The sequence below is a fragment of the Equus caballus genome, chromosome 1, assembly GCF_041296265.1.
Source record: "Equus caballus isolate H_3958 breed thoroughbred chromosome 1, TB-T2T, whole genome shotgun sequence".
Taxonomy (NCBI): Eukaryota; Metazoa; Chordata; class Mammalia; order Perissodactyla; family Equidae; genus Equus; species Equus caballus.
In genome coordinates, this window is record NC_091684.1 from 36893152 (window position 1) to 36915033 (window position 21882).

The 21882-nt window shown below is 35.5% G+C and overlaps 1 protein-coding gene across 18 annotated transcripts in view; it reads right to left on the minus strand.

Moving 5' to 3' along the window:
* Positions 1-21882, minus strand: part of EXOC6 (exocyst complex component 6) — a 207076-nt gene that overhangs the window by 144717 nt on the left and 40477 nt on the right. For 13 of the 18 annotated variants that reach the window (XM_023642467.2, XM_023642473.2, XM_023642481.2 and 10 more), the window contains exons 2-5: positions 9472-9643; positions 8142-8189; positions 7963-8053; positions 4180-4225 (exon numbers count right to left, since the gene is read on the minus strand). In XM_023642467.2, coding sequence (XP_023498235.1) covers positions 4180-4225; positions 7963-8053; positions 8142-8189; positions 9472-9643 — 357 coding nt within the window. Of the gene's footprint in view, positions 1-4179; positions 4226-7962; positions 8054-8141; positions 8190-9471; positions 9644-13247; positions 13354-21882 lie in introns of those variants that run through there. The other 5 variants (XM_070261949.1, XM_070261938.1, XM_070261969.1 and 2 more) reach the window with 2 other exon arrangements.

Below are 21882 nucleotides of genomic sequence, written 5' to 3' on the forward strand. Positions count from 1 at the left end.
GTTTTTCCAAAATTGATCTATAGATTCAACACAATCTCAATCAAAATCCCAGCAAGTTATTTGGTGGACTTCAACAAACTGATTCTAAAATTTATACAAAAAAGTAAAAGACCTAGAACAGCCAACACAATATTAAAGAAGAACAAGTTGAAGGACTGACACTACCCAACTTCAAGACTTACTATAAAGCCACAGTAAACAAGAGAGTGTGGTACTCACAAAAGGACTGACAGATAGATGAATGGGAGCGAACAGAAAGCACAGAAGTCAACCCACAGGAATAGAGTCAACTGATCTTTGACAAATGAACAAAGGCAATTCAATGGAGAAAGAGCAGTCTTTTCAACAAATGAATATCCACATGGAACAACTGGACATCCACATTAAAAAAAAATTAATCTAAACACTGACCTTCACATTTCAGAAAAATTAACTCAAAATGGAAAATAGGCCTAAATATAAAACACAAAACTATAAAACTCTAAAAAATAACATAAGAGAAAAATCTAGGTGATCTTGAGTTTGGCAGCGAGTTTTCAGAAATAACACCAAAGCATGATGCGTGGAGAAAAAAATGGTAAGTTGGACTTCATTAAAATTAAAAGCTTCTGCTCTAGAAAGACACTGTTAAGAGAATGAAAAGACTTGAGGAAAATATTTTCAAAATGCATATCTGATAAAGCACTAGTATCGACAATATACAAAGAACACTTAAAATTCAACAATAAGAAAACAATCAAATTTAAAAGTGGGTAAAAGATCTGAACAGGCACCTCACCAAAGAAGATATATAAATAGCAAATAAACATATGAAAAAATGCTCAACATCATATACCATTAGAGAATTACAAATTAAAACAACAATGAGATACCACCATATACCTAATAGAATGGTTAAAATCCAAAACACTGATAATACCAAATCCTGGTGAGGAGGTGGAGCAACAGCAACAGGAACTCTCATTCATTACTGGTAGAAATGAAAAATAGTAAAGCCATTTTGGAAGACAGTTTGGCAGTCTCCTACAAAGCTAAACATAGTCTTATCATATGATCTAGCAATTGTACCCCTAGGTAATTATTTAAATGAAATGAAAGTTATGTCTACCCGAAAACCTGCACACAAATGTTTACAGCAGCTTTATTCGTAATTGTCAGAAATTGGAAGCAACCAAAATGTCCTTCAAAAGGTGAATGGATAAACAAACTGTGGTACACCCATACACTGCAATATTATTCCACAAACATCCAAATGAAAAGATTCAACAAGAATCAGAGATGTCAAACTTGAGCTCAAGAGTCAAGATTCAAATTTGAGCATCATCTGAATATCAATCCAAATTTTTTTTTAACAAATGTGAAGTGACAGTAACTGAATAAAAAAATATTTTTTTAAATATTTTGCAAGTCAAAAAAATATACCTAGTTTGGGGCTAGTTTCATTCTGTAGGTCACTAATTGGCAACCTCCGGTTGATCAGCAGGAATAACATCTGCCCATGCCCATTACTCCATATGGACACTTACCCTTTCAAAAATATGGCAAGGCACAATAAGCCCAAGGAAAGAGAAGTGGGATCTTAAATACTAGTGAGATGGCTGACTGAATACACGCTTTCACTTTCACTCTTTCTTGAAACACCAATAAAATGATGATCAAGGGATTTTTAAAAAGCATAAACCCACACAGATGCAGAAAAAAGGAGAAGTGAGAACAATAAAATTTTAGAACATGGAAAAATAAAGAATAAGTGGTAAAAAGAACTCAGCAGACTTGAGAAAACTGTTCTAAGTTTATAGTTGACAAGCTAAGAATAAGCTAATTTATTCTATAGAATCTTCACAAAGCTCAGAAACTGACAGGAATCCCACTACTTATGGAAGTGGGAGTTAAAGACAAGATATCAGAAATTTTAGTTATTATAAAACAATCTCTATCAAAGTTCCAACATTTTTCAGAGAAATAGTACCAAGAATCCTAAAAATTATATGGAACAACAAAAGACCCCGAAAAACCAAAGGAATCCTAAGAAAAAAGAACAAAGCTGCAGGTACCACACTCCCTGATTTCAAAATATACTACAAAGCTATAGTAACCAAAATAGCATGGTCTGGCATAAAAACAGACACAAAGATCAATGGAACAGAATCAAGAGCCCAGAAATAAACACATCTATGGACAGCTAATTTTCAACAAGGGAGTCAAGAACATACAATGGAGAAAGGAAAGTCTCTTCAATAAATGGTATTGGGAAAACTGGACAGCCACATGCAAAAGAATGAAAGTAAACCATTATCTTACATCATACACAAAAACTAACTCAAAATGGATTATAGACTTGAATGTAAGAACTGAAACCATGAATCTTCTAGAAGAAAACATAGGCAGTATGCTCTTTGACTTCGGTCTTAGCAGCATATTTTCAAGTACGATGTCTGACCAGGCACGGGAAACAATAGAAAAAAATAAACAAATGGGACTACATCAAACTGAAAAGCTTCTGCACAGCAAAGGAAACCATCAACAAAACGAAAAAACAAACTAACAATTGGGAGAAGATATTTGCAAAACATACACCTGATAAGGGGTTAATATGCAAAACATATAAAGAACTCATCTCAACAACAAAAAAACTAACAACCCAATTAAAAAATGGGCAAAAGATATGAACAGATATTTCTCCAAAAAAGATACACAGATGGCCAACAGGCACATGAAAAGATGTTCAACATCACCAATAATCATGGAAATGCAAACCAAAACTACAATGAGATATCACTTCATGTCTGTCAGAATGGCTATAATTAACAAGACAGGAAACAAAAAGTGTTGGAGAGGATGTGGAAAAAAGGAAACTCTCATACAGTGCTGGTGGGAGTGCAAACTGGTACAGCCACTATGGAAAACAGCATGGAGATTCCTCAAAAAATTAAGAATAGACTCACCATATTATCCAGCTATTCCAATGCTGGATATTTATCCAAAGAACATGAAAACATGAATGCATAAAGATATATGCACCCCTATGTTCACCGCAGCATTATTCACAATAGCCAAGACTTGGAAGCAACCCAGGTACCCATCAAGGGACAAATGGATAAAGAAGATGTCGTACATATACACAATGAAATACGACTCAGTCATAAGAAACAATGACATCTGGCCATTTGTGACAACATGGATGGACCCTGAGGGTATTATGCTAAGCAAAATAAGTCACAGGGAAAAGTCAAATACCCATCTCACTCATAAGCAGAAGATAAAAACAACAAACATTCACATAGAGACAGAGATTGGAGTGGTCGTTACCAGAGGGGAACGCGGGATGGGGGAGGGCAAAAGGAATGATTAGGCACATGTTGGGTGATGGATTGTAATTACTCTTTGGGTGGTAAATATGATGTAATCTACACAGAAATCAAAACATAATGATGTACATCTGATATTTATGTAATGTGATAGACCAATGTTACTGCAATAAAAAATAAATTTTAGGGGCTGGCCCCATGGCGGAGTGGTTAAGTTCCCGCGCTCTGCTGCAGGCGGCCCAGTGTTTCATTGGTTCGAATCCTGGGCGTGGACATGACACTGCTCATCAAACCACACTGAGGCAGCGTCCCACATGCCACAACTAGAAGGACCCACAATGAAGAATATACAATTATGTACCGGGGGCTTTGGGGAGAAAAAGGAAAAGAATAAAATCTTAAAAAAAAAATAACAATAATAATAATAAATTTTTAAAAATCACTTTATTTTTCGTTTATCATGTATTCATTTGTGTTACAAAATAGAACATGAACTATATTAGCCCACATTGTCAAAATATAAGTACCCACACTTTTCACTTGTGGACTCACAATACACACTAAGCCTTTGATTGTATGCAATATTAACACTTTGGTAAGCTAATCAATATTTTTTCATTCCTGTTCAGTTGTCTATTTGTCCTTCACCAATATTATCAATCTTTAATATCACTTAAAAGGGCAAGGATCCACAAATAAATGGCTAGGAATTGCTTTATTAGATGACCCTGATGGGCAAATTGCATGAAGAAAGATTAAGGGTAGAATGCAAAATTTCACGATTCACTATAATTTACAGTAAGTTTATCTATGCGTTCAGTAACAGAAAAAAAATTTTTATTAAAAATAATAATGAAAGAAACCAACTCACCTTTTTGCACTCATCTGTTCTTTTAGTTTACTGTACATTTCCAGCACTGCATTAAAAAATATAATTAATTTTAGCTTTCAAAATGAAAAAATTTTTGAGAGATGAAAATAAAGCTGGGAAGAGCCTATTATAAATTCATTAATTTTTTTATACTTTGTTTTAGGCCTATAACTTCAAATAAAATTTTATACTTCAAGTAAATAAAAAAATTTTAATTTCTTCATCTATTGAACATTATATATAAATACATTATATCAAACTTCAAACACTTGCATGTGCTGACACCTATAATTGAGATGTTAATCTACCAACAATTATCCTATCCAGAAACTCACTAATATCTCTTCCTTGCAGGCAAACTGGAAGTTCAGACTTTAGTTATTTGAGAAAGAGAGTTGAGCAACAGTGAGACTGACTGATTTTGATTCAATATACCAAATACAGTCATGTGCCACACAACAAGGTTTTGATCAATGCCAGACAGAATATACAACAGTGGTCCCACAAGATTAGTATCATATAGACTAGGTGTGTAGTAGGCTACACCATCAGGTTTGTGTAAGTACTATAGGGGAGGAAGAAATATTCCCCCACTCTTCTAGGTTCTTCTGGCTGGTCTAAGAATTAAATTGACACGAGAAAGATCAACAAGAGAAAAACAAATGAAAGTTTAATAACATATATACATGGGAGAAACCCAGGAAAATCAAGTGACTTTCAAAAATGACCAAAGTCCATTACCTTAAATATCATCTTCAGCTAAAGACAAAAGAATATGCTGGGTGGGGAGAGTCAGGGACTCCAAAGAGAAGGAAAGTAATTCAGAGGTAGATGAAAAGGTGAAAACATTTGGAAAACGTGTTTGGCTACACAGAAACAGAAGAACACTGAAGGGAGCCCAACGAACAGGCTTTTCTAGGTTCCTCCCTGTCTACCACCTAGTTCATGTTAAGCTAAGGTGATAACTCCCATCCTGAGACAGCTTTTTTATCTGAATTCTTTCAGGTAAACAAGAAAAACTTTCTGAGTCTTTTGTTTCTTAAGAAATAATCAGCCTAAAATAATCCTCATGTTAAAGAGATACATTTTGGGGTATCAAATTTTGTTCCCCTTCAGTACATTCCACGATGTTAACACAACAACAAAATCGCCTGACTGACACATTTCTCAGAACACATCCCAGTCATTAAGCGATGCACTTCTGTAAAATAACACAACTGTATTATAGTTCACTAAACAAAATTTTACACCAAATACACAAAGAAAGAAAAACCTCAAAAGCTTACAGCAGAGAGTGAATTATAATAAAGGTATAAACATAATAAAGCATCTTTAGTGGTATTATCATTTCTATCAAAGGCTCAGAAATGCAATTATTCAATAAAATTGTTATAAGCTTCAGCAAGATGATATACTGCCACCAAAAAGGCTTTAATGCAACTACATAGATTAGTATTCATCCTTAGTAGAATTTCAAAGTATAAAGTGAGTCAGTAAATTATTATTGGCCCATCAAGTCAGCTCACATATTCCTAGACTAGAGAAATAGGCAACATTTTTTTTCCAGATTTTCTACATTTTATGGCTACACCCCAGGGGCCTTCAAGTTTACGAAAGATACTGTTCACTCGTCTGAAAACCATAAAAACTGCGATGGTGGCTATAGTAAACCAGCCCTAACTGTGCGGACCCTATGTACATCTCTATCACAGCCCCTATAATGTAATGCAATATTTCTCACATTTTGCAACCAAAACATTAGGGTGAACACACAACCTGGGAAAGAGCCTAAAACTGCTGCTACAAGTATAAACTTTCTTTAAAGTCTCCTGTTTTATCTCAATAATTCATGTAAATTTCACATCTATCTTACATTATTTCCATATAAAAATAATGCTTTCCTCAAAAATAATCAAGTAAAACTAATGTACCAAGAAAATGCATTCTTCACCCTGTGACGACTTTTTTTTTAAAGACTAGCCCTGAGCTAACATCTGTTGCCAACCTTTTTTTTTTCCTTCTTCTTCTCCCCAAAGCCCCCCAGAACATAATTGTATATTCTAGTTGTAGGTCCTTCTGGTTGTGCTGTGTGGAACGCTGTCCCAGCATGGCTTGATGAGTGGTGCCATGTCCGCACCCAGGATCCAAACCGGTGAAACCCCGCGCTATCCAAGTGGAGCATGTGAACTTGACCACTCGGCCACAGGGCCAGCCCCCATCCTGTGACTTCTTAGATCCTCCCTTACTCCTTCTACTCTAAGGAGGAGTTAAGCAATTGTACAGTAATTGATGACTTACTTGTCTTTATTCACATTAGACTGTAGGAACCTTCAGAGCAGGAACTGTATCATTTTGAACTTTATATTTCCAATAATCTACCATAATGCTTCCTGACACAAAAAAAGTTACTTATGAGTGGATAATTAGAAAGAAGGATAGACGGAGGAAAGGAGGTTGTTGGGAATGTGGCTATTAGGAACACAATGTTTACATGAACTCAGATTTCATCTCCAGCCTTGAAAGCAAAGACAGTAGCAGCAACTAAATCTAACCTCTACTTCCCTTTATTTCTCTATCTCAAATAGCCCACTAGGTGAATAAGCTGAATTTAGTTCTTTCTCATTCCATCAGTACCCAATTTTTTACACTTACATACCATTCAGCAACAAAGCCTTCAAACTTAGAGACTGTCTTCATGGCTATTTCAGTGTATCTGATGGTGGCAAAGAGGTATTCTTAAACATTACTATAAGGAAGGTTTCTTAACCCTGAAACCTAACATAATAAGCAGACATTTTCTTTACTCAAAGTTCATGTGCAAAGTTCTGGTGGACTCCCAGGTCCACCAGAAGTTAAACTGAGTAGAATTTCAATGATCCTAAAAAAAACAAAAGCTATTCTCACAAGTCAAAAACCAATTTTTTTAGCTAATAAAATGTGCTGACAGTTTTAACATATAATTTGTATTCTAAGGTAAATTTACATCATACGATTTTTATACAAAGTGTCTCATTCTATTCCCCTGGATATGGAGGTTCAGGTTCCTTCCTAAAAAAAAAAATAAGTTAAAGAATAGGACACTGAGATGGATTTAGCTTACTACACGAAGAAAAAGATGACATATACCTGCTTCCTTTTGTTTGAATAGGATATATCCGGGTAAAGAAAATACTGGTTAGTTTCTTCAGAATTTATTTGATGTCACAGTAATATGTGAGCCCTAATAGACAGACCACAAACTCAGAAACCTAAAAGGTCAGTCTTTCCAAAATATAGGAGGAAAGGCAAGACTGAAGAAGGGAGAAGACCTAGCACTTTTGGATGTTTTCTTACCTTATCAGCAAAAGGAGACTGAGCAAAGCAAAACCAACCTGCTTAAGCAACAAACAGAAAACAATAGAAAACAGGAGGCAAAAAATTAGGCAAATTAGGAAAAAGTAAGAAAATGTAATCAAAAGACACTCTCCCCATGGGAAAGCATTCTGAGGAAAAACAAAAAAAGTGGAGGAGGGGGTTGAGAGACAAAGGACAAACTAGGCAGAAAGGAAATGGAAAGGCAGAGGTTGTTCCAGGAGACTGATGTGACAGATCATCAAACGAGGGCTTTCTCATATAGGAAAACCATGAAAATTCAGGAAATAAAGGGGATAAGACAGATAACCATAGGCTTTTGGGGGGCAATCACCAAATAATCTGTAATTCTCATAATGAATAATGACTATACTCTATCATTAAATTATAATGTACAAGCCGAATGTTACCTTATAGACAAGTTTAACTCACCTGGAAGGCATAACTGTAATTTTTCCACTACAGTTGTAATATTCCTCTGCTGAATTCTACATCGAATAATATCTTCTGTTTGGACTATCACCTTAGAAAAGAAGAAATGTTCATATTTTTAAACGAACAGTTAAATCTCATCCACATATTGAGTACACACAAATGTATCATTTTCTCACCTCCTTTCCAGCATCTTGAAATCTTCGGTTGGTATCAGTAACTTGCACCTTAAAAATAATTTCACCTTAGTTAGACAAATATGCATAAAACTGCCCTGATGTAACTGCTCACCCTTGTAATCAGATCATGCTTCATGAGAAACTTAGAACAAAGAAATGCAAATTCAAATTAACTCTACAGCTTGAACTTGAACTTTTGATTGAAAAGGGCTTTTGTTAACTTCAATTACTTATGACAGTTCTTTTTAACAGATTCTGTGGCAAACTTCTCAAATTTACTCTAGATTTTTGAACTTTACTTGCTTCTCTAAGTCTGTCAAACAATTCAAATCACTGACCCAATTGACCACTGGTCCCTTTTTGATAACTTCAATGAGGTCTATGTGCCATTCATTGTCTGTAGGAAATGGTGATTGCATTTTATGGTAATTAAACATTCATACTTTGCTGAATGCAAACACTGGGTGGTTGATTAACATCAAACACGGAAATCTCAATCCATAGCAACATTTTAATGCTGCAGGTGCAGGCAAAGCTCAACCTCAAATTTTCCCACATACTAAGTGACTCATTAGGTCATCATAGTAAGGAAGCACATTCTGGTTTATTAAAAATCTCATTAATTTCTAAACAAAGATGCTCAGTGACCTCATTGATGCTGTATTTGGTCTCTTGTTATCTGAATATCCTTTATATAATGATTTTCTAATCATAACCTTTGGTGAACTAGAGTCATTCTGTCTGCTAAGCTCTCCAAATGTAAAGAAACATAAATAGGACAGTTTTTATAATTAAATATTTTGTATTCTGACTGAACAAATCCAGGACTTATTTAATAAATAATGGTTTTGCTCTGTGGCAGAAAATGTAGACTAACTTTCTTTAATAAAATTATGCATTGCTATTAAACTGAAAAAAAAGCAGTGTCAATATTATTAAATCATTTTGACAACACAATCATTTATAGTAAATTTTTAAAGGTTTTTAGAGGATAGCTTTTTATCACTATCCTCTATGTACTAATTGACATTTTAAAAATTCTAAAACTGCAAATGAGGCCTTTCACTGTCTGAATTTTTTTAGTTCATTTCCTTGAATGGAAAGAAATCCTGTTAAGTCAATGCATTACTTGCCTTACAAAAAAAGAGATTACTTCTGTCATTAGCATGACAACTGTGTTAACAGAGCATAAAGAGCATTCCCAAATATATAGACTAATTCACTTCTTGAAAGTAGTACACTTAATAATGACTTGTACATATGCACCACAAACTAATACTTGAGTAACTTAATGAGGGTAAAGGGAAACAGAATTTTTACCATTTCTTACCTTCAGTTTTTCTGCATCAGCCCTTACTTTAAGGAGTTCTGTAATAGCATCTACAAAACCTTGATGATGAAAATTACACATCTTTTCAATTTCCTTGTCATGATTACGGATACAAGCATCTAACTTTTCCATAAACTTCTTGTGCGCATTTGGTTGGTCATCATACACAGACCTGTAAGTATATAAACAGAAAGCTAACATTAATTTCCCAGGTCACCAAAATTTATTCTTTATTAAGCTCGATCCTTGCAACAGCTGATATCTTGAAATAAAATCCCTGAACAGATAAACTGAGTTGATAGTGCTGCCACTAGTAGAAATAATTTGGGTTAAAAAAAATATTTACTTTCTTCTTAAACATGTTAATATTAAATAGAGCCACAAGCCTTCTAGATATATCAGTAGGTATCTGGAAATAAAGGTCTTGGGCTCAGGAGGTGAGTCTTTAACATACTAATACTCAAAAAAGAATCAGTGAGTGAATGAATGAACAAACTCCTGATTTCTACAGCATTTACTATGTATCAGGACTTATTCTAAATGCCTGTATATTAACTATTTAATCCTCACAACAAGCCTACAGAGTAGGTATTGTTATTACCTTTGCTTTACAGATAAGTTACAGATTATGTAATTGCCATAAATTCTACAACTAGCAAGTGACAGCTGGGATATGAATCCTGGTAGTCTGACTCTGGAGTTCATATTCTCAAGTATAAGGCGATACTGCAGTCACCACAATGTTCTCTAGACAGGGCATACACATTCCTCCTGTATCTCAGTTCACGCTGTCTCCACATAGAGGGCACCCTCCACCTGCTATGCAGGAAAAGATTAACCTTGTCCAAAAAAAGGTTTGGCCCTTGTCCCCAGCTCCTGGGAGGTAAGTCTTTGGAATGTCCTGCCTAATAGATGTCTTTGTTTACTTGGCGGCCTTGGGCAATGCCAAATGGTCTACACTAACAATGTAATTTACAGTGGGTAGAGGCCTTGGGCCACACAGTATCGCTCTGGAGGGGCTGGAGACTAAGGTCAGCAACCATCAGCCACATCTATGTGACCAACCAGGGTAACATGGGTGAGCTTCCCTAGTTGGCAATACTCCATGAGTACTGTCACACATCATTGCTGAGATAAGTAAGCTGGTCCACATGACTATTGGAAAAGACAACTAGAAGCTCCTGTCTGGAACTCTCCTAGACCTTGCCTTATGTGCCTTTTCCTGTTGTTGATTTTAATCTGTATCCTTTTGCTGTAACAAACAGTAAGTGTGAATATAACGGCTTTGCTAAATTCTGTGAGTCCTAGTAAATCACTGAACCTGAGGGTAGTCTTGGGGACCTTCCAAAAGTGGATCTTCCCATCTGTTGCCCAGATTTGAGGTTCAGTTCAAGTCCCATTTCCTCCAACAGGCCTTTGTCAATCATTTCCAAACCAAGTAATCTTTCCATCTGCAGGACAGGTAAACTTATAGTCCTCTCCAGTCATTCTGGCACATAATGATACATTACCTTGTATTGTAATTTTAATTTTGTTTCTCCATATAGACCATATGCTTCTTGAGGGCAGCTTCTATGTCTTAGGTTTTTAAAAAGTACCTATTATCATACTAGAAACAATATAGGATGATGATTATTAAGAACTTGGACCTTTAAGAGCTGAGATAGAGCTAGGCTCTGATCTTGGACATCTTTTTTCTACCTATACTACTCTCTCAATCTCATCCAGACTTAGAGCTTTAAACTCCATAAACACACTGATACCTCCCAAATGCATATTCCCAGCCCTGATCTCTCCTCTGAACTTCAAACTCTTATATTTCCCCAAGTGGATAGCTAATAAGTATCTCAAATGTGTCCAAAATAAACTCCTATCTTCTTCAAACCTGCTTCTCTCGGTCTTCCCTCATCTCAGTAAACTCCCTTCTTCTAGTTGCTTGGGTAAAAAACCTTAAATTCCTCCCTGACTGTTCTCTCTCTCACCCTCCCAACAAAAACAATTCAGAGAATCCAACCATATCCTTACTACTTCCACTAGTACCACCCTGAACTAAGCCATCAATGTATCTTGCCTAGATTACTGCCAACTGCTTCCGAATCAATCTCCTCGATTCCACCCTTGCTCCCCTTAAGTCTGTTTTCAACACAGTAGAAAGAATGATCCCATTAAAACACAAATCAGATCCCTTGTCTCTCTTTTGCTCAAAACTCTATTTCTCTTACAACAGCCCATAAAGTCCTATATAATTTTGCCCCATGTTATCTCATTGACCTTCTTCCTACTACTTACTTTCCACTTTACTTATTCCATGCTAGTAGCACTGGCTTCTTTGTGGTTCCTGAAACACACCAGGCATATTCCTGTCCTATGCTTTGCACATGCTGTTTCAACTCTACCTGGATCACATTTCTCACATGTGGCTGTCTCCCCTCACCTCCTTCAGGTCTTTTATCCCCTTCTTGATGAAGTCCCTTCTAGCTATAAAATCTATATTATAAACATACACACACAATTCTCTTCTGTGATTTATTTTTTTCCTTTTTTTATTTTCTAAAATAAAAGAGTGTACTTGCCACTGCATCACTCTTACCACTGCAGAATATACTCTCTATTTCACTTTCTTTTTTAAAGATTTTATTTTTCCTTTTTCTCCCCAAAGCCCCCCAGTACAATAGTTGTATATTTTAACTTGTGGGTCCTTCTCGTTGTGGCATGTGGGATGCCGCCTCAGCATGGCTTGATGAGCGACGCCATGTCCGTGCCCAGGACCCAAACCGGAGAAACCCTGGGCAGCTGAAACGGAGCACGCAAACTTAACCACTCAGCCACGGGGCAGCCCCTCTATTTCACACTTTTATTTATTTTCTGTCTTCCCCGACTGGAATGCAAGTGGCAAAAGGGCAGAAAGTTTTTGTCTGTTTTGTTCCCATTGTATGTTCGGCCCTAGAATAGTGCCTATCATATAGCAGATGGTCAATAAATAAATGGATGGATGGACAGAATCAGAAAGGACACTTACTGTTCAACCTCAGGTAAGCTACCTGACTTCTCTAAATCTCAATCCTTTCAAAAAAACCTGGGATAAAAAATAATATCTACATCAGAGTGTAATGAGGATTAAATTGGTAAACGTGAAAAATAGCACAATAACTGACACAGGGTAAGTGCTCAATATACACTGGCTACTAGCATAGCACGCACACAAAAGACAACCAAATCCTTGTTAAATGAGGGAACCAGCAGCTGAATAATTGAGTACTGGCTGCAAATATCAAATATGGCTAACATTCAACTACCCATGCTAAAGGAGCTAACTACCACTACTCCCTGACATTTATATGGGGCCTCTTGCATTTTTTACATCTAATGTTTCATTTATTTCTTATACCACACCAGAGAAAACACCACTGCCTCCTTTTTACAAATGAGGAAACAGGCATAGAAATGGTAAATGACTTGCTCCATATAGCCTAGTTAGTGAGTGACTGAGCAGTAATAAAAATCTCACCTCCTGCTTTTCCTACAATTAATACATAAAACAAGAACTCTTAATTAAACAAATAATATTATTCTGAAGGAAAATCCATGTTCAAGAGGAAGTTTATCTAATCAACCTTGCTGATCTATACACAAATTTTTATTTCATAATGGTAAGCAAGCATTACATTCTTCAAGTAATACATATATGCACTTCTAAGATTTTTTGTCACATATTTTAATAAAACAGCTTGATATTTATCTGGCTTTTAAAATATCAGGTAGTAAACAGAACATACCAAAGAATTGGCTATTTTTTTTCTATTGCAGGTGTAACACTGCAGCAAAAGATATTTCAGGACTGCCCTACTAGAGTGCTGCTCCAAAGGAGGGTCTGACTCCATCTGCGAGTGCAAAGGCAATACGGTAATCTCTTTTAAAAATATAACATAAATAACAAGAAGACGAAACAACAGTTATTTCCCACAAGTCTATTTTATTTTAGAAAGTTCTTAAAGTCCATCCTTTAGTGTGTCTTTCCAATTTATTCTCCAGAGTTTTAAAACCACAACCACTCCTGTTTTATACTAGTAATCCAGGAGACTGCCAGTGGATCTATTACAACATCACAGGTGAATGCCTCTTTTTCTATTCATGTTATTAGTATGGAGAAATACAGTATCAGAATATATGCAATATCCACCCTCCATTAATAGGAAACCAAAGCCTGAAATGGGTAAACTATTTATATTCCATGCTTTCTGCTGTTAAAATAGAACTACAAGTCACAACAAAGGAAATAAAAATAATGCTAAGGAATTAGTACTGTGAATGAAAAAGAAGAGTCAGTCTTGATCTATTACTAAGTCTTAGTCTCTCCTGACCTTTGATAACCATTTGCTGTTCCAGACATGAGTACAAGCTGCACCAAGCTGATACAACCACTTGTCACCCACAATTATATCAATGAGATCATTCTGAGCAGAGTAACCGGGAAAAAAGAAGCCAAGATGAAGAAACGTTCAAACCATAGGAATAAATTACATTTAAAGAAAGTACTGAAGGATCAGGCAAGTGCTAGAATCGAAAATTCATCAAGATAGAATGTTGGCCCTGGAAACAAACCTAGAAAGTTCCTAGTTCTGACTTTCTCAATTTAATAGATGCAGCACAAATCTAAAATCCAGCATACAGAACTCAAAATGTAATTAATCACTACATGTAGTTGATTTAACCCTCTAACCACTCTGATGAAAAGTAACATTAAAAATAACTAGGCTAAAAATTTGCTAATAAAGCCACTAATAAATAGCTGACTGAACAGAGAGAGGCAGGAAGGGAGAAAGGGTGGATATGCATAAGAACACTGGAAAAGGGAAGAAAGCAAAAGCAACTCTTATCCCAAGAATCTCTTGGCACCATATGCATAGCAGGAATTATCAATCTTTTCTCTGAATGGATCTAGGTTTAATGATAGAGACAATCTGGAGAGAGAGTTGGGAGAGAAGGATACAGAGAGCAGCAGAGATGTGTATTCCCTGTCAACAATTCCCCAGTGACATAACTGACTAAACAGGAGTCTTATCTGCTGCTTCTGGCTTAATGGGGCGAAGATTAAAAAACCAGTACCACACAACCAAGTACTTACTATTAAGTGCTTTACATGTATTAGCTCATTAATATTCACTACGGCTTTATGGTGTAGATTCTGTTAGCATCCCAACTGTAGTTTGGGAAGATCAAGTCTTTAAATCCAAAGTCACACAGTAGTAGGACCAAGATTTAACCCCAGGTCTACCTGACTCCAAAGCCAGTGCTCTTAACCATTATGTTACATAGACTTTCCAATCAGAAATGGTGATAAGCAGCATGGAATGCAGAGAAGTTACCAGCATAGCAACTAACCAGATCACCTTTGAAGATCAACAATTGAGAATGACTCAATAGGGAATCCCTGATGTGCACTGTTGCACCCATCAGGTGAAATCATCCAATGGGCAGAAAAAGGGGATGAGAACTGAGGCATAGCTAATTGTTAGGCAGCATTAAATTACAAACTCAACAAAATAAGGAGGAGCAAAATATCAAGTAGAGAAAACTGAGGGCCCTGTACTCGTCTGACGTCACTTAAAGGAACTCTGAAAAATCCATATTTCTTTTTTTTTTGTCTTTGAATGATAATCATTATTCTTTGAAATTTTTATTTACAGAGCAAGAAAGAAAATATTATTCAGCACTACTTATTTTTTGATCTCTAAGTTGGTTATCAGTTGTATCCATATAATTAATATATTACTGTTCTAAATGTTTTAACCAACATACAATTTTAATGAAAATAATTTTTTCTTCTTTCAGAATGTTCTCCCAGAATTTTATAATGTTCATTAGCAAGCCTAATCAAGTTTCTATAAATAAATATGCACAGATATATGACAGAACCAGAAAGAGTAGACATTAGAAAGTTGGTAAATTTTCCACTATCCAACTTCCATTCAGGTTGTACTTTAGTGCTCCATATACAGATAATGATTTCAATATAAGAGAGTTTAGTCATCCCTTCCAAAAGCTTAACACAATAAAATCTCACCTCTGGCAAAATGTAATGCTAATCAGACAAAAAACGCAGACGCAAAATCAATTTTGAAAGAAGAGATGACTTAAAAACTTCATATGAATAGAGAACAAAGATGGGTAATGCTGCACCAAAGATTTTATTTACATATTGTAGTTTTAGCAACTAGGAATGCATAAAATCAAAGTGTACGTCTTAAAAGCATAACTAAAAAAATTTTTAAGTACAAACACATTTTCTGTCTTCATTATATCTAAACTTCCACACCAAAGCAAAGTGTTGAAATATGAGTTATCACACAGTATTTGATCATCTGATATGTCAGGCTTATAGAATTTAAAGAAGTAAATGATCTTTCAGACAGCCTTCTTGAATTGTATGTATAGGGCTCCACCTGGTGGTACTAAAATAAATATAACTATAAGAAAACTAAGATGCTGTTAAAATTGGTTCACTGAAAATTAATGCTTTTATCATCAAATCAAATGTCTTAACAGAGGAACTCAAGCTACTTCAACTTTTTGGACAGGTACAATATTCTGTTAAGATAAATTATTTATCAATCATATTCCATAGTTTTGGGTCTTTTTTTTTAAGGAAAACATCTCTTTCTGATGGAAAACAAGCAACATTCACAAGATATTATGCGAAAAAGAACCCTCTTCTTATTACTGGTAACATATTAGGCTATTTTTTTGCCAAAAAGCCAATATCCTTATACTATTTTCATTGTCTTTTTCTATCACTGTATCTTCATTGTTTAAAAAAAAAAATTCCATCACAATAACTATGAAGAAAATAAAATGTATTAGTTTCCCGAGAAAAGATTTTTTAACTTTCTTTTACTAAAATAAGTTTACACTTTGAGAAAAATTGGTATAACTCCAAGTACCCAATCCCAACTTCTTAATTACCTATATTTACTGGAGTACTATAGTTCCTTTTCTAGAAAAAAATTAAAATTACCTTTCTCTATCTCAGAATCCTTTGTCCTCCAATAGAATGGTACACTAGTTGCATAACCACAAAAGGGCATAGCTAAGGCCTACACAGAATAACGTGAGAAGATACCTAGAGTGACTGCCATTAAAATGCCAGCCACTGGCAGACTTTCCTATGAATTCTATTAAATGTCAATCAAATGCTTTTAAGAAAACACAATGACTCTAGCAAGGAAATGGACTTTCAAAATACTAGAAAACTAAAGGCAGAAATACTGTTCTGGAATCCCTAGGCACTGACAGTGCTTTAACCTCCTGGTGTCAATCCTTTCTACAAACATTTATCAGGGGGCCAGCCCAGTGGCATAGTGGTTAAGTTGGCACATTCCGATTCTCGGCGGCCCGGGGTTGGCTAGTTCGGATCCCGGGTGCGGACATGGCACCGCTTGGCAAAAGCCACGCTGTGGTAGGCGTCCCATATATAAAGTAGAGGAAGATGGGCATGGATGTTAGCTCAGGGCCAGTCTTCCTCAGCAAAAAGAGGAGGACTTGGCAGCAGTTAGCTCAGGGCTAATCTTCCTCAAAAAAAAAAATAAAAAGTTCATCAGAAAACAAAATTTCACTCTTTTATCTCTGACAAAATTGTATCAGCTACTTCTGACTTCCAATTGGATGCTTTTGGACATCATTTTCTACTTTTTCAAACATCACCACATTTTTTTTGCCAGTTCCTCAAATGACAATTAGCCTTAATTCTGTATTTCTAGTATTAGGAAATTGCTTTTGCATCCTCTTGAGCACTCTTTATTTTTCTAATCCATTGGCATTTTTACTATTCTTCAAATGGCATACCAAGCTTAATTTCTGGCATATCAAACAAATTTATATTTCTAGTAATTAGTAATTAAGATTTGGTATTTCATATTAACGAGATTTCTTATGATACTTCCTCAGCAATTTCATATTTATACTGAATGCTTTTCAGATTCTAGGTACCCATCTTACTGATTAGTAGCGAAATTTTGGTCACTAACTATAAAATATACTTTTTTGAAGATTAAATACATTTATAAGATAATTAACCACCCTATGATTATCAGCTTTTGACAAATTAAACATCCCAAAAAATACTGCTATGAAGACAGTGTTAAAAGTAATCACAAAAAAACTGATAAGAAATTTTCAAAAGCTACTAAAACCATCCTGCTACAAACTGCTTGCTATCAACCTCTAAAACAGTTATAAAAATAGGTTTTTGGTATATTATTAAATTTGGCAAATTCAGCAAATTGGTCAAGCAACAATTAGTCATTTGGTAATTAATTTAAAGGCACAATTTGAAAAGATTTCCTTAAATAAAAGCACATGAATCATTAGTTTAAGCTCTTTCAGAATGTGATCTACATAAGCCCCAACCACGAAAGGGCAGATACATAGCAAAAACGAAGCTTCTGAGATCCTACTTTGCCCAGATAAAGTCTTCAGCAGTTCTCTGTGCCCCTGCATGGATCCTGGAAACCAGAGGAAGCTACACTGAGATACTCTATCTGTTCCTACCTGAGTGACTACTTGGTTTCTGTATCCCTCGCTATGTAAATTGGAAATTTAATCTAATCTTTCAGAGGAGCAGTATCTTCAACACCAGTTTACAATCCACTTGAAAGCCTACAGCTAGAGTTAGAAGTGGGACTTGAAACAGAGCAACTCTCTTCAGTAGCCTTTAGGTACATTTAAGGTACCCAAAATTTCAGTAACATCCATATGAGAAACAACGGGCTAAAATATTATTCAAAGATAGCAAATGAGTTATTATTTGGGAGAGGGGCCCATTTTTCCATAAAGTCACATGATTTGGAATTCTTTTTTTTTTAAACAACGAATAGCAAAGATACCATTTTCCCTATCTTAAATAACAAAAGGCTTGCTCAAAGTACCACTCAATCTTGGAAAAAAATATTTCTACTATAGTCACTTAACCATATAGAAGAGCAAGAAAGAAAACGGTCAATATAAAAGTATCATATACCCAGTACTCAATATTTTTTCAACCATTTTATCAAATATATCAAACATGAATAATAACCTTCCCATAACTTTCCCTGATACTCTTTCCAGGAGCAAACAAGAAATGAAATAGCTCCAAGGTAGTAACCTCCAGATAAAGAAAAAGAAAAACTCTTTCCAACAATATTCATTAAGTACCAACCATGTACAACAGAAACTGGAAATCAAGTGCAGAAAATAGGCATTTGCACAGGCAACTTTCATACAGAGAAAAATTGGTCCCGAAATCACTAAAGTTTATCTGCACTGAGCCTAATTCTTCAAGGAGGCAGGAAAGTAAATGAAGTAGTTTTATAACATAGGTCCAAATTTCTTTGACACACCTTTCATTCAGAGATGGGGTCTATATTCCCTTCCTTTGAATCTGGGCAAGTTTGTCCCTATTTGACCAATGGAATATGACAAAATAATATGTGACTTCAGAAGCTAGAAAAAGCCACGCAACTTCCACCTAGACTTCTTAAGACACTCATTCTGGGGAAAGTCATCCACCGTGTAAGAAATCTGACAATCCTAAAAATGACATGCTGGAGAGGCAACATGTGGGCACTTTCAAATAACAGCCGCATCAACTGCCAGCAATGCAAGTGAGCCATCTGAGCTGTCTAGTCCAGCTGAACCTTCAAGTGATTTCAGCCCAAGCAGCAACCAATATCTGACCGTAACTGCATGAAAGACGCTAAGCCACAGCTGCCCAGCTGAATCCTTCCTGAATCCCTGAAAAAAGGTTTCCAAGTACAATACAAATTATTTGGACATTTGCATAAAATATTTAAAATATAATTAAATTTAAATCTTTTCCAGAATAATTCCTTTTTTTGCTACTTTTTTTTTCTTTTGGCATTAATCCTTTTGGGTACTGCCCTTAACTTCTTTTTCCACCCCCAAGATGCCCTTCCCCCACAATATGCCTCAATTGCAATCTTAAACTTCCTTCAAAATTCAGCTCATGAAAGTTCCTTCAGGATAATTTTATGAATAACCATAATGGATAATAACTTTCTCATTACCTGGAAATTTTCTGGAATTTTCCCATCTCTTTTATGTCAAGTCTCTACTACACTATCTTTTATTTATTTGTATAACACATCAAACTTATTCTGCAATTATTTAGTGTATGTTTTATCTTCTAAACTCCTTGAGAACTGAAAGTGTCTTCTATATTAATTCACAAATGCTGTGAGAATTGCAAATTGCAATTGCAAAAGAATCACAAATCTTAATAAAAAGAACAGATTCACTAGAGGGCACCCTTCACCAAAAAGTAACCTCTAGAAATCCCAATATTTTCTTTTACTATTGCATCAAAATATGGTGTGAAGCTTATACTCAATCTAATTAACAACTAAGAACTAAAAAATCAAAATCAAAATAAGATTTCCCTCTTTTCTGAAGCTTCTTTATCCTGTTACCTATTTCTTTAGTATAATGGTTAAAAACAGCAGAAGAGAACCATAATCATAAAAATCCTCTGACAATTCCAGGCTCCTATGGGTAAGTACAGACAATCTAGCATAGGATAAACTTATATATTACGTAGTGCCTGACATATTGTAGGCACTCAGATATTGAAAGAACACAGATAAAAATAATTTTACTAAAGAATATCTTAAAGTTAGTATTTGAATTTATAATAAATATATAAAAGGGTTCATATATTACACTGAAAACTGATTGGAAATTAGCACTGACTCATTAGTCTGAGATCTAAAGAAACTGAGTATCAGTCAAATACAAACAAAAATGTATTTCACTTATCTTCCCCATCATCATTGGAAGGTCTACAAGTAGATGATTTTTATGATTCACTTATGTTAGGTGTCATCTATGAGGATAACGCTGAAATTAGTGAATAAAAAATAATTTAAAACTTCTAACAGATTTATGAGTTTTTTAAACTACCTTGAAACTATATAACACTAGCATTTTTATGGGGAGAAATATGTCAAGTAAAGTTAATGTTTAAAAAATAATCCAACTAAATAATACTGTGTAGCATTTTAAAAAATCAATGCTATAAGAATTCACACACAGGACAAATATGTGTGTGTGTGTGTGTGTGTGTGTGTGTGTGTATCCACGTAGAATGCAATGTTCTAAGACGCAAAGATTTCATCCAGGAAACAGAACCTGAGATGAGAATTCATTCAATGATAGGTAATTTTTAAGTAGGTGGAAAATAAGGAGGGAGGTATTCAATCATGGGTAAACACAGGCAGGAAAGTACACGGCATGGTGAAAAAGACAGTTTAACTGATATGGTCATCTGTTTTAAGTAGTGGGAATTCTATTATAACTCTTTCAGCAGTCACTCAATCTTTATTTAGGCAGTGGTCTGGTGAATGGTAAGACCCTCCTCTATGGTTTTAATAAAAGTTATGGATCTTCTTCCCAGAAAAGCACACAAACACAACTGTAACATATACTTTCTCTCTGAGAACTGCTGACCACCCACAAGGCTGGACGAGCAGTACAGCCACTTCCAATCACAGTACGTTGCACTAGAGGTGTACAATTGATCCAGGCTGGCTCAGATATATTCTTTCAGGAACTCTGAACTGAAATTCAGAGATAGCCAGCTGTATATGTGCCTGACGGACATATGGAAACTATGGGCGGTCATCCTCCACCAAATGCGGAGAGAAGCAGAGAAGGCCAGATTTCAGAGAAGAATGAAGAAAACAGGGGGAAGCACGAAAGAAAAATAGAAAGAAACATGGTCTTCTGCTTCTTTGTTCCAGTCTTTGAGAAGTAGGACTGCCCTAAGAATTTTATGAGATACTTCAGTAACCTTTACTATTTCTTTTTCATTTTTCCTTCAACTAACTCAAGTTGGAGCAATACCAACAATTAAAACCAAAAAAAAATTCTTGACTAAGACACACATACACACCCAAAGCCATATTTCTTACAATTAAAAGGGGTTTACAAACCCCCTCATCTGACCAATCCATTAAAGCACGGCTTCTCAACTGAACAGGTTACAAGAATACCACAATAATGATCATCTCAGCCCTCAATCTAACTTTCTGTTTGTGCCAAAACAAAACATGGCAGGCAGCACTACCACAAAATAATCCAGAAATAAAGGTCTAAAGGCAAAGTTTAAGTTAACAGACTCCTGAGGAAAAGAGCATGTCAAATATGTCTCTAGAAGAAGAAATAATATAATGCCATCTAGCTTTTGCACAACACTTTTAATTTTTTCAAAACATCCACAAGATTGTCCAGCTAAGTAAAGAACTCAGGATAAGGTAATAAGGTCCTAAATTGCCACTGTTGGCTATCTCAACCAAGTAGGGGTAACCTGTAGCTGCAAAGGAACTGACAGCATCTAGCAACTCCAGGAGGAAAAAA